The sequence below is a fragment of the Mus caroli genome, chromosome 14 (assembly GCF_900094665.2).
Source record: "Mus caroli chromosome 14, CAROLI_EIJ_v1.1, whole genome shotgun sequence".
Lineage (NCBI taxonomy): Eukaryota > Metazoa > Chordata > Mammalia > Rodentia > Muridae > Mus > Mus caroli.
Window position 1 is genome coordinate 21,651,508 of NC_034583.1, and position 12,204 is coordinate 21,663,711.

Sequence of the window (12,204 nt, forward strand, 5' to 3'; positions counted from 1 at the left end):
ATAGGAATCTGATCATCACAAGAAGAGATAAAGTCTTGTGTAACATCTTGTAAAATAACACAGGTAATGGCATCCATGAGTCCCGTGAGGCGTGACAAGGCTGCATCTAAACCTTTACTAGTCTCTGTTGTCACAGGTGCTATGGAAGAAGAATGGTGGACAAATGATAACTGGGTTGCCAAATCAAAAAGATCCACAAGGGAAAGAGATATATCATCAAAGAAGTCTACTATAGGGAATATTCTAGAAGGCTCATAGTTGAATTGAAACTTCAATCCTATTTCCTAAGATTTCCCTTCAACACATAGTCATTGTAGTTCACAATATGGAATGAGCCTTCCTTGAAATATTGAGGATGTAGCAGTCCACATATCATCCCTCTCTGGTAAGGCTTATTCTGTAATGGAGACAAGTTATCACAAAAGATACCCCAAAGATGAGTCAATCTATTGTAACGAGTGAGAAAAAAGAAAGAAGTTGATTCAATTTCCAGTGAGATGTCATCCAAAACCATCTTCTCTCTACAGTGCCAACAGAGACACTGAGCACCCACAATGTCTGCTGCTGGCAAGAGGGAGACAAAGCCAATCCAATGGATTCAGGAGAAGCAGGCAGAGGAATAAAATGTAATTATTTTCCTGCCATGATCTTATATATGCTTCTCAGTAAACAGTCCTCAACCTGGAGTGAGCTCCAACAGCCATGGTGAACTTGTCACATTCGAAGAGATTTTAAGAACCAAGATAGAACTATTATGAACAACGACAATAACAGAGACAGGGGCATGCCCCCAGATCTCTGGCGCTCCTGCCCAGAGGCAGCACCTACCTCCTTGTTGGTCCTGTCAGCTTGAACCAGTGTTCCGTTCAGACAAGGTTCCACATAGTGAAGCTCTTCGTTATACTGCAAAGGGGAGAAACAACCAAGAGGAAATATTGAATGAGGACCCCCAAAGGGTACTAGTTAAGAGTCAAATCCACATGGTCAGAGCACAGTCACAGGCTCCATTCACCCAGACACCTGCAATCAAGTGCTAATGGCAAACTTCTTTGAAAGAAGCCTACAGAGCCCATGCGGAAGCACAGCAGAGTGCATACTGATACCTGGCCATCTTTTAGTAGTGCAGAGAGTAGTCTTGCACACTTCAGTGGGTCCCTGAGAGATGATGGAGCAGACAGACTAGGGGTACAGCTCCAGCCTCAACCTCATAGGATCAAGGGATACCTGTATTGGTCAAACATGAGGAGACATACTGGAAGGAAGGAGGGGCTTGATGTTCTCAGTAACTCGGAAAGAGTTGTGAGGGGTTTCTTTACTCCTATATAGTACTAGTATCTATATGGCTTTGCCAATACCTGCCTTCTCCAAAACTTTCGATCCCCAGCTTCCAGGATATAACACTTAGATTTTGTCCTCTGCACATGGCCTTTCCAAGGGCTCTCGACATTTAGACCAGAAGACCACTCAAGTATCTTTACCCATTTGTCCACAACAAAGGCATGCTCTGGTTGTTCTATATCCCCTGCAGGTCTGTCACATGGCTCATCTTTCCCTTCTGACCTTCACCACTGAGCACTGTATCATGGACTGGCACAGTCACATATCCACAGGGAAAGAACTTCCGGTACAGGAGAGGTACTTAGGTATCTTTCCTGTATATTCCATAGAATGTCTAGTTTCCTTCACCTGGAGCCCCCAATTCACAGGGAAACCCCATTTTTAGTTGGTTGCTCTACCTGGCCCCCTTATACTGGGATTGGTTAAGACCAGTTGTATATCTGAGATATTGTGGCCTTCAACTAAGTAGATCTGGGCAGGGGTCTAAGCTCACAGTAAATACCACAATTCATTCATACAGTAAAAGCACTGTGACATTTTCAACTTAACAGCCAAATAACCACACCCAGAGCTGCTGTAGGAAGAGAGGAGAAGCATCTCTCACATCCACTCTAAAACAGAATCTGGCTGAGGAGTTGCCCTTCTAGACTGTGATCAGTGAGTACCATGGGAAAGCCAATCAAGTCCCAGGGTGAGATAAAGGATACTCTTGGTACACTCACTGTGGACATGTACAAGGATCCCCCTGCAGCCACTACCACAGTGAGTGGATGCATAGCACCACAGGCAGAGAAGTTGCCTAAAGGGTGAGATGCTGCTCTGGGCAGTTAGCAGCTATGGAGCCCTCCCTTTATCCAGACTCAAAATATCCTTCATTTGTAGTTTGATTCAGCCCCAAGTACTTCAAATATCACACCCTTACAGACAAGGAAACTGAGGAAAAACAAACTTTGAAAGGGATTAGTGACTAAGCAGGGAGCACCGCCCAGGCTCATGCCCAGTCTGATCTCGAAGTCCTGTAGTTTTGGGATGTTTAAGTCCTCTGCACCCTGGAGCCTCCTTCGCATCCTGCCAGGCTCACCTTTGTCCCCTTAAGCCTTTGTTTCTGGTCTAAGAAATGCATGTGGCAATTTTCATTTGTTCTTATGAAGTCTAGAGGAAAAAGTAGATGTGCACCATTCTGATTCTCTTCCCCCAAGTGTGAGGAATCTAACCTAGGACTGATTTTCCTTGCTGGGAAACTTTTTGAAGGGTGGGTAGTGGATATTTTTGCTAAAGGGGATATTGAAAGGGACTAGTTCTAGGGTTGGGTTTTGAAGAACTGTGGTAATGTTCTATTTCTGGACATGGTCAGCCAGATTAAACAAATTTGTTCATTTTGTGATGATTCTTTGGACTATGTTTATACTGTGCATATTCTAGTTATGCATATATATAAAAGTTAGATGTACTGTGGTTTTAATATGTTTGGCCCAGGGATTTGCACTATTAGAAGATGTGGCCTTGTTGGAATAAGCATGGTCTTGGTGGAGTAGGTGAGGCCTTGTTGGAGGAAGTGTGTCACTGTGGGGGTGGGCTTTGAGATCCTCCTCCTAGCTGCTGGGAGACAGGCTTCTCCTGGTTGCCTTTTGGAACAAGATATAGAACTCTCACCATTTCCAGCACCATGCCTGCATGCATGCTGCCATGTTTCCTGCCATGATGATAACACATGTAAGCCCCAATGAAATGTTTGCCTTTGTAAGAGTTGCCTTGGTCATGGCATCTTTTCCCAACAGTGGAAACCCTAAGATGTGTATGCTCTGCTGAAGTTAATTGGTGAGGAGCAGAGCATGGCCTTTGATCCCCAGAAAGGAATGCTACCTCTAGATTCAGGAACACTGACATAGATCAACATGAAGTTCTTCACCAAGGTTCTCCTGGCCTTCGGAAAGAAAATGGAAATTTCCATGGAAATGTCTATTCCCTTCTTCACTTCCCTTACTGATAAGTGACTTGATCCAGCAGAACCAAATCCTTGCAGCGTAAGTGGTCTTAGCCAATCACAACTATCCAGCTGAGCTCTATTAGAGTCTAGCTTCCAGAGCCTCTTTGTTGCCAGGGTTAGTTAGCAAACCACCAATGGGACAGAAGAGAAGTTTCTTGTGTTTTCCTCAGACTTACTTCTGTCACTGAAAGAAAATTCATCTGGATATACCTTCCCCTTCCTTTCTCCTTTGGGTGCTGCTATTGACCAGATACAGCAACCACTTTGTAGTCAGCAGGTGACAAAAAGATGAAAAGCACAGGCTAAAGAAGAGAACAAGAAGATGGGGCCGGCACGGGTGTGCCAGTGATGCTCTCTGAACCACAGAACCAAGATGCCACCTGCCCTCCTTCTGGAGCCTTCTATCAGGTTATTAGATGAATCCATGTTGAAGGGACATTCGAACCTTTATTCAGTTGTAGTGTAACCCAGAGATCTAAATGTTCTTAAGGGTCCTGCTTTGATTCTTGCTTTTTAAAATAATATGCTTATGATTTGTGTGTGTGTGTGTGTGTGTGTGAGAGAGAGAGAGAGAGAGAGAGAGAGAGAGAGAGAGAGAGAGAGAGTCAGTGTGGGTGCACACACATGTACCAGTCATGTGTAGAGATCAGACAACAGCCTTGCATGTCTGTCCTCCCTTTTTATCTAGGTTGAGATCCTGTCGGTCATTACTGCATACCCAAAGCTAGCAGGCACAGGAGCTTGAAGAGATGCTCCTGTCTCTACCCTCCACCTTTCCATAGGAAGACTGGGAAGATGAAAGAGTGTTACATAGCAAGCTTCACATGGATCTGGGTATTTGAACTCAGGTCCTGAAGCTCAAAGGGTAAACACATGCTACCAACTGAGTCATCTCCCCAGCCTTGTTCTTGCTCATAGCCCACTGTTCTCCAGGTAATTAGAAAAGGTCCACCAATACTCTTCCTGACACATACTTTAAAGGCAATGCCTGTGTTTGTGGACTCTGAGATTAGAGTTAGGACAGATATACCAAGTCCTGTGCTGCTAAGGACACTGGGAAGCTGTAGCTGCTAACCCTCAGAGTCCACTTACGCCTAAGCATCTTATGGTAACTACCACAGTGGACCTGTGGAGATGTGTGTGTGGGGGGGGGGGGGGGGGGGGGGGAGTGTGTGTGACAGATCTGAGTGGATGCACTTTGCCAATACAGAGGCTAGCAGATGCTGGGAGAGGAACTGGGGGAAGGCTTTAAAGGCAAAGAGGACCAGGGAAGTGTGTCCTCATCAGGGAAGTACATATGTAGTAATCAGAAGCAGGCCCACTGTCACTGAGCACACTGCACCCACGGTAGAGGCGTCTTACTCCTCTGAACACCAGCCAGCTTGTTAGTGGCATCCTCCAGGCCTGCAGTTGCCTGATTTCTCCTGACGACATCAGGATTGAGCCAGGCCCAGCAATCTGGACTGTATCACTGTGGGGCATGGAGGTGGCCACATGGAGAGAGGAGAGGCCCACGTGCAGCTGCTGAGTCAAGAAAGCCCACTGGCCACGCAAGCCCAGCAAATTCCCAAAGGACTGCAAAGGATGCCCTGGATGCTTCAGAAATGTGGATGCTTCTGAAGCTACAGCTGCTCTCCGTTTGGACATCTTTTAGCTTGTATATATTTACAGATGCTCCCTGGATGCCCTTACTGTTTTGTTATGTGTGTCTATGTAAGAAATGTCTATGTATACATTCTTGTGGGTGTGTACATGTGTATATGTGTACACATGTGTGTGTATGAATGGTGAGGCCGGAGGTCCACATTAAGTGTCTTCCTCTCACTCTTTACCTTACTTATTGAGTCTTCTGCTGAACTTGGAGATCATTGATTGGCTGGGCTGGCTAGTCAATGAATTCAGGGGATCTGCCTGTCTCCCTCCTTTCAGTAGCACTGAAGTTATAGATATGTAACTATGTGCATGCTGTGTGCCTAGGTTTCACATCCTGGAGATCTGAAATCAGATCTTTATGCTTGAGCATCACACATTCTACTATTCCCCCAGCTCCATTATTTCCTGGATTTTTGTTTTGTGAATTAGTGGTAGCAGATGGTCACCTTAGTTTATAACTGAAGATGGAGTTGATGCTAGCCTTGGTGTTCAATAGCCCATAAGTAACTCTTTCATTCTTACTTGGCAAAGCTGATGTCAACACCTCAAAGAGAAAGATGACACAATTTACCCTCACAGGTGAAATATCCTCTGCATTCTGTTTTTAGCTCCTTCTATGGCCAGTACTCTACCATCAAGAAGCCTTCAACCACCCCTCTCTTCTACCAAAGTAGCAAATGCTTCCTGATGATGCTGAGGGAGCTCTCTTGGTAGGGCAGGAGAACCTGAGGAGCCCTGAAAAGATATAACACAGCAACCCAGCCACATGCTGAGGGAATGCCACCACTTTAAGAGCTTAGAACCTTCTACATGACCTACAGGGTCTCAATCACTGTTCGCTTTCTTTTCCCTTCCTATTTCCTTATGGCTTTGTCTTTGGGTTCACACAAATAGTCCCAGGTCCTGCCACATGCAAGCTGAGTCACTTGGACAAGACATTGTAGCTCAATGAGCCACAGGATCTCGGTTGGAGAAAGCTGAGGTCATAATCCCTGCCACAGGGTGAATGAGTATGCTCAAGGTCAAGGCAAGAAGGAATATGAGGCAGGCCACCATATGCGCATACACAGAGTACAGGAGAGAAAGGAGGTAGGCATGGGGATGAAAAGTCTGGACACAGTGATAGACTGACACTTAAGCTAAGGAGAAAGGGAGAAGTGCTAGTAGTGGGAGCAGGGTGCTCTTGGGAGCAGGGGCCATGATCTCTTGGTTTCCTTGGAAGAACATTGTTTATGCACTTGTGAGATACAAATAGATGCTCCACTGGGCACAAGTAGCCAACTAGATGCTCAAGGCAGAAACCTGACTTTCTAATCCACAGCACAGTCTGAGCCTTCACAGGGACCCAGGTCATCTAACAGGAGATGAAGCATTGCCTCCCAGGAAGGTGTCTGCCACAGAAGTCTTCATTCTCCTATTTGCTAACTTAGCATTAACTACTAAACTACTATGTGCCAGGCATGACCACTTCAGTTTGCTCAGGACCTTTACCACTGAATGATCCTATTGGTTGTAAATGAACATATTCACATCTCTACTCTTTATTGTCATGATAAAAAATGAAAGTACATTGCTCTTATACTACAGGGGTCCTTTTGAACTCAAACCAGGCCACCGTGATTGATCATCCTCGGATATTAGACTATGTCCTAACATTCCTCTCTCTTGTTGAGAGCCTATGTCCCTATCTTGATCAACCATCAACCTCATGGTCAGAGAGCAACAAGCATAACACCACCCATCTTCTTCCATCTGCTCACATCTCCTTACTCTCTGTAAACATTTTCTACCTTTCATGGTTTGTATATTCTTGGATCAGGGAGTGGCACCATTTGGAGGTGTGGCCTTGTTGGAATAGGTGTGACCTGGTTGGAATAGGTCTGTCACTGTGGGTGTGGGCTTAAGATCCTCACCCTAGTTCCCTGGAAGTCAGTCTTCCACTAGCAGCCTTTGGATGAAGATGTAGAACTCTCAGTTCTACCTGTGCCATGCCTACCTGGATACTGCCGTGCTCCCACCTTGATGATTATGGACTGAACCTCTGAACCTGTAAGCTAGTCCCAATTAAATGTTGGTTGTTTTTATAAGACGTGACTTGGTCATGGTGTCTGTTCACAGCAGTAAAACCCTAACTAAGACAGAAGTTGGTACCAGGGACTAGGGTACTGCTGTGATAGGCCTGACCATGCCTTTATTTGAAGAAAGAATGTGGATTTTGGGACTTTGGATTTGGAACACAGTGGAATGCTTTAAATGTGGCTTAATGGGTCATCCTAGTAGGAATATGAAAGACTTTGTTGCTGGGAGTAATTTGAACTGTGTTGACCTGGCCCAAGAGATTTCAAAGGAGAAGAATTTCAGAATGTGGCATAAATCCTGTTTTTGTGGTATTTTGGTGAAGAATGTGGCTACTTTTTGCCCTTGACTAAGAAGTCAGCCTGAGACTAAGGTGAAGAGACTCAGATTAATTGCATTGACAAAGGAAGTTTCAAAAAAGCCCAGCAGAGACTTTGTTNTCTGGTTAAGTCTTATGAAGAGAAGTTTGAACAAGCATAGCAAGCTTAGAAAGTAAAAATATAAAATATATGGTTTGAGTATTAAAGGAGTACCAGGAAGTGAAATGGAGCAAAATCCTGTGTTCTNNGAGATAACAGATTAAGGGAGTGGGACCTTGGGGCAAGATCCTACCCAGCTAAATTTAGATCCAGGCATGGTGGTACACACCTTTAATCCCAGGAGACAGGCATGCTGATCTCTGTGTTCAAGGTCAATCTACAGAGCAAGAACCAGGATAGCCAAGCTTAGGCAGTGAAGGATTTAGAAAACATAAAGCTAGTGATAATGTAATAGTACAAGGGGGTCATGTTCTAGTTCCTGTAAGCAGCAAAACTCGGCAGCTTCAGCTATGTGGCTCTGACTCTAGAGTTAAGGATGGAAGGAACTACTGGGAAAATTGATGCTGGTTAGCTGGAGCTAAGAAATCAGCAATTATTAAGAAGAGACCAGCATCACTGAGTTGAAATCTGGGAATTGTTTTCTGGGAGCACAAAGAATCTGTGTTCAGAGATAGCCAAGGTTGTACCTCGTGCTGTGGCTGGACTTGGTAATGTGCATGAGTCACCACAGTGGTAATGGTTTTTGAAGGCATGAAGGTGTCATGAAGAACAGCTGAGTCTTGGCACTGTGAGAGGTCATGGAAGGCCATTGGAGAAGGTATTGTCTAAGTTGAAGTTGATGGCGCAGGACTAAAGGGGTCATGCAAAGGATTTGAGGCTTGTCACCATGAAGAGAGCCTATGAGAGGCTATTGGTGAAGCCTAGTTGGAGTGGAACACCCTTGTGTATTGGAGATGTCAGGACCATGGGATGATCACCAAGAACGAAACCGTAGTGGAGTGGGTCAACCTGAGCTTAGAGTGCTACAGAGGGCAGAGATGGAGAAGTGATGCCAGCCCTTAGGAGTAGCCCAAAAGATTAAGTGGAATCCCAGACACTGAAACAAGAAGCTGAAACAAGTAACACTGAAATTACCTTGGAGACTCAAAGATGTTAAAGATGCCAGAGCCATGGGATACATGCTGAAGAAAGCTGCTAACAAGGAGTGGAACCAGCCCAAGAAAAAGCAGTTTGTTGCAGTCAACAAAAATGAAAAAGGAGTGGATGGAGATCTGAAGACTGCTTTGACATCAGCCATGGAGATGCAGAGTTTGGAGTTTGCCCAGCTGGTTTTCTGTCTTTCTTTGGGGATTACAGTTAAGTGATTGGATGAATCTCAGAAGAGGCCTTGAACTTTGGACTTTTAATATTGTTGAGACTGCTATAGACTACAAGTATTTTTTTTTTCATGATCACAAACAGGCTGTCTGCTTCTTTACTTAAAATATAAAATATCTGTTTAAAAAAGGTAAGATTGATAACTCATAACAAAAGAGCTATTCAACAAACATGAGAGCTAAATTAGAGCTAAAATGAAAAACATTAAAATATTTTTAGTTGTTATTAAAACTAAAGATAATTCCTAAAATTACTCCCCATATCTTTCTCTGACCTTGCTTGTCGACTACCAATATAATAAAAGTTAGACTAAATGCATTTTGCATTTTGCATTATGCTATGTTTAAGTATGGCCCCCACAGATTCATATGTTTGAACAAGTCTATGGGGGCCAGGAAGTGGAGTGTCGTGGTTTATATATTCTTGGACCAGGGAGTAGCACCATTTGGAAGTGTGACCTTGTTGGAATAGGTGTAACCTGGTTGGAGTAAGTGTGTCACTGTGGGTGTGGGCTTAAGATCCTCACCCTAGTTCCCTGGAAGTTAGTCTTCCACTTTTGATGAAGATGTAGAACTCTCAACTCTGCCTGTGCCATGCCTACCTGGATACTGCCATGCTCCCACCTTGATGATTATGGACTGAACCTCTGAACCTGTAAGCCAGCCCCAATTTAAATGTTGGTTGTTTTTATAAGACTTGCCTTGGTCATGGTGTCTGTTCACAGCAGTAAAACCCTAACTAAGACACCACCTCTCTTCTTTCATAGGCAAAGCACAATTCTCAGAAAGAAGGAGACTAGGAAAGACAAGCTTTAACCTCAGTCCTTGAATGGCCAGAACTCTCTTGGGGAACATCTGAGAATACAAATGTGACCATGTAGTTGGCAACATTTTCCATGTTGGCTTGTACATAGCACAACCTGAGGGCTGGCCCAGGGCCAGCTCACCTTTGGATTCTAGATGATGCTAAGATACCTGAACTTCATATCGGAAGCCCAACCTGCGCTGGAATAGAATGATGCATCTTTCAGCAGTTTGCAGGAAGGTCTCCCCACATCACTTTAAAAGCTGAGACTACACATGATGCCCTGCACATAGCTGACTGGACTTGTCTGATATATATGGTCAGCCTCTCTCAATTCTTTACACCAGCCCTGTTCTGGCCCATTTTCCTCCATGTCCTTCCCTATTCCAGAGCTCCAGACACTATCAATTCTCTCCTGAAGCGAGGGCCAGTCTCACACCTGACAATGGTACTTGCCTTCTCAGTAAGATCCTTCCTCTTTCCATCTCCGACCTAGCCCATTCCTTACACTTAATGTCTCTATCACTTCAAATACGCACGAGTCATTGCCTCATTCAACACATCTTCATGGACTCTCCACTGATGCATGCTCTGTCTCTGTCCCTGCCAGGCTCCCTCCCAGAAGGTGCTGACCTCACTGAACCATGAGCATCTATGGCCCTGGGCTTCTCTACCAGCCAGTCACACACAGGATCACAGGCAGATGGCTGTCTTCTACAGCTGAGCACCTAAGTCAGAGCACACAGCCATGTTTATTAGATCACAATGACAAGGAAAGCAAAAAGTAAGAAAATGTTGAAAAACCCACTTAACACAAATCTGATGAGAAAAAAAACACCCCTGAAGTATAAAATTAAAAAAGAAAAACCTTTACTGATGTCAAATAACAGGTTAATAAACAACAACAAAGGAATATATAGGTAAATCTTAGAGAATCTGAAGTTCCGCCAATAGCACATAATATGAAAATGCTGCCTTGTTCCTTGTAGGAAGCTGATGCAAAGAAGATTCAATTAAATGAGTTCAGACCTCTGCTGCTGTATTTTTAATTAAATGGCCTTTGGGATGAAAATGTAGGCAGTATGGAATGAAGCAGAGGAACCCATATTATTTTCACTAACGCAAGGCATCCCTGGATCTTCTTTCTCACAAAAGTATTTTCTGAAATTAGAAAAGCAACTGGGTTTAATTAGTAGTACAGCACCAAAGAGCACAGAAAGCCTACACCAAGCCAGGCCTCTCAGTACAGCCCTGATTGCTTTATAATGCAAAGCCACAGCAGCCTGAGTGCTGGAGAATTAGTTCTAAGGGAAAGCTGTGAATTATAAACAGAGTATCAGAAATTTCTAGGGTGAACTAGCAAATGATTCTCTCCTCCATACCGTTCTGCACAAACAGGGCCTGCAGGAGGCCTTTAAATTGATTTTACAATATCAGCCCAGTTAATGCGGTGTTCGTTTAATGCCTGGCTTGGCTTCTTTGTAAAACCATTTCTCAACTTCCAGCATCATATGGAATTAGCGCCCTCATTTTTATGATAATGTTGTTCATTTAATGCATGGCTTAGAGAATGACTTCAAAGTGAATGAGAGAAATATATGCTTTTTCTTGTCATAATTTAACCTCAAATTTTAACTCCAACTGTACAAAATCCCTCTATTTCACCTGTTCTTTATAATTTTGCCAGTTAACCCATTAGCTCTAGACAGAGTTGTTTTCAATACTCTGCCCATCAAAGATAAAACAGTGGTTATTTATACTCTCATGTTTACTCTCTGGAAAGGCCCAGATCAAGAGATTTCCAGTACAATATATAAGATACACTTTACAATGGACTTAATAAAATGTAAAGGTGATTCAAATGGCTATGAACCATCTTTCCTATTATTTCAATATCCTCCTGCCTTCCTGCATTGAGACACTGAAAATCAGAGGCAATGATAAATTAGATTTGCCTGAACAAAACCCTACCATGCAAGAGGGCTTCCAGCACTGGAAACAATGACGGCATTCTTGACTTTCTCTAAGATGCCTCCTCAAATATGCACCTCGCAAGCATAGGAAGGCTGGCCATACAGCAAAGACAGCCAAAGGACTGTCCTCTAGGGGAGCAAGATTCTACAAGAACAACCCACTCATGCAGGCAGGGCATTCTGCATAGAGATGTAGATGCACCTCTCCGTATGCACCTGCAACCTTTCATTTTGGGGTGTCCTCCAGAAAGTGACAATTCTAAACAGATATGTGGAAAACCTACACTGTATTATGAAGACACATATCCAAGGTGGAAGATGGAAGAAATGCTGCAAGAAAATAAGAGTCTGTAAAGCAAAACCAGTGAGACACACTGGGCACCAGGAGTCACAACTTAAAGTAGTATAAGTGACAATTAGTCACCTCTGCATCTACCACTAGTTGGGGCCGTCAAACTGTCAGTAAGGGTGCAAACTTTCACCCTACATAGTGGATGATGTGGTAGGACTGATGCAGTTCTTTCTGGTGCAGCAATTTTACATGTAGATATTATTAAACCAAACACATGCCAGACCACATAAACATACACACTCTATCTTCAGTGTGTTCCAGGCCATGGCAAGCCTATCTACCTCAGCAATCTCAAATAAAAGAGAGGGCCTCACAGAAGAATAA

The 12,204-nt window shown here is 43.9% G+C and overlaps 1 protein-coding gene across 2 annotated transcripts in view; it reads right to left on the bottom strand.

Moving 5' to 3' along the window:
* Positions 1 to 12,204, bottom strand: part of Cacna2d3 (calcium voltage-gated channel auxiliary subunit alpha2delta 3) — an 810,117-nt gene that overhangs the window by 422,485 nt on the left and 375,428 nt on the right. For both annotated transcript variants that reach the window (XM_021181598.1, XM_029469011.1), the window contains exon 9: positions 829 to 903. In XM_021181598.1, the coding sequence (XP_021037257.1) occupies positions 829 to 903 (75 nt within the window). The remainder of the gene's footprint in view (positions 1 to 828; positions 904 to 12,204) is intronic.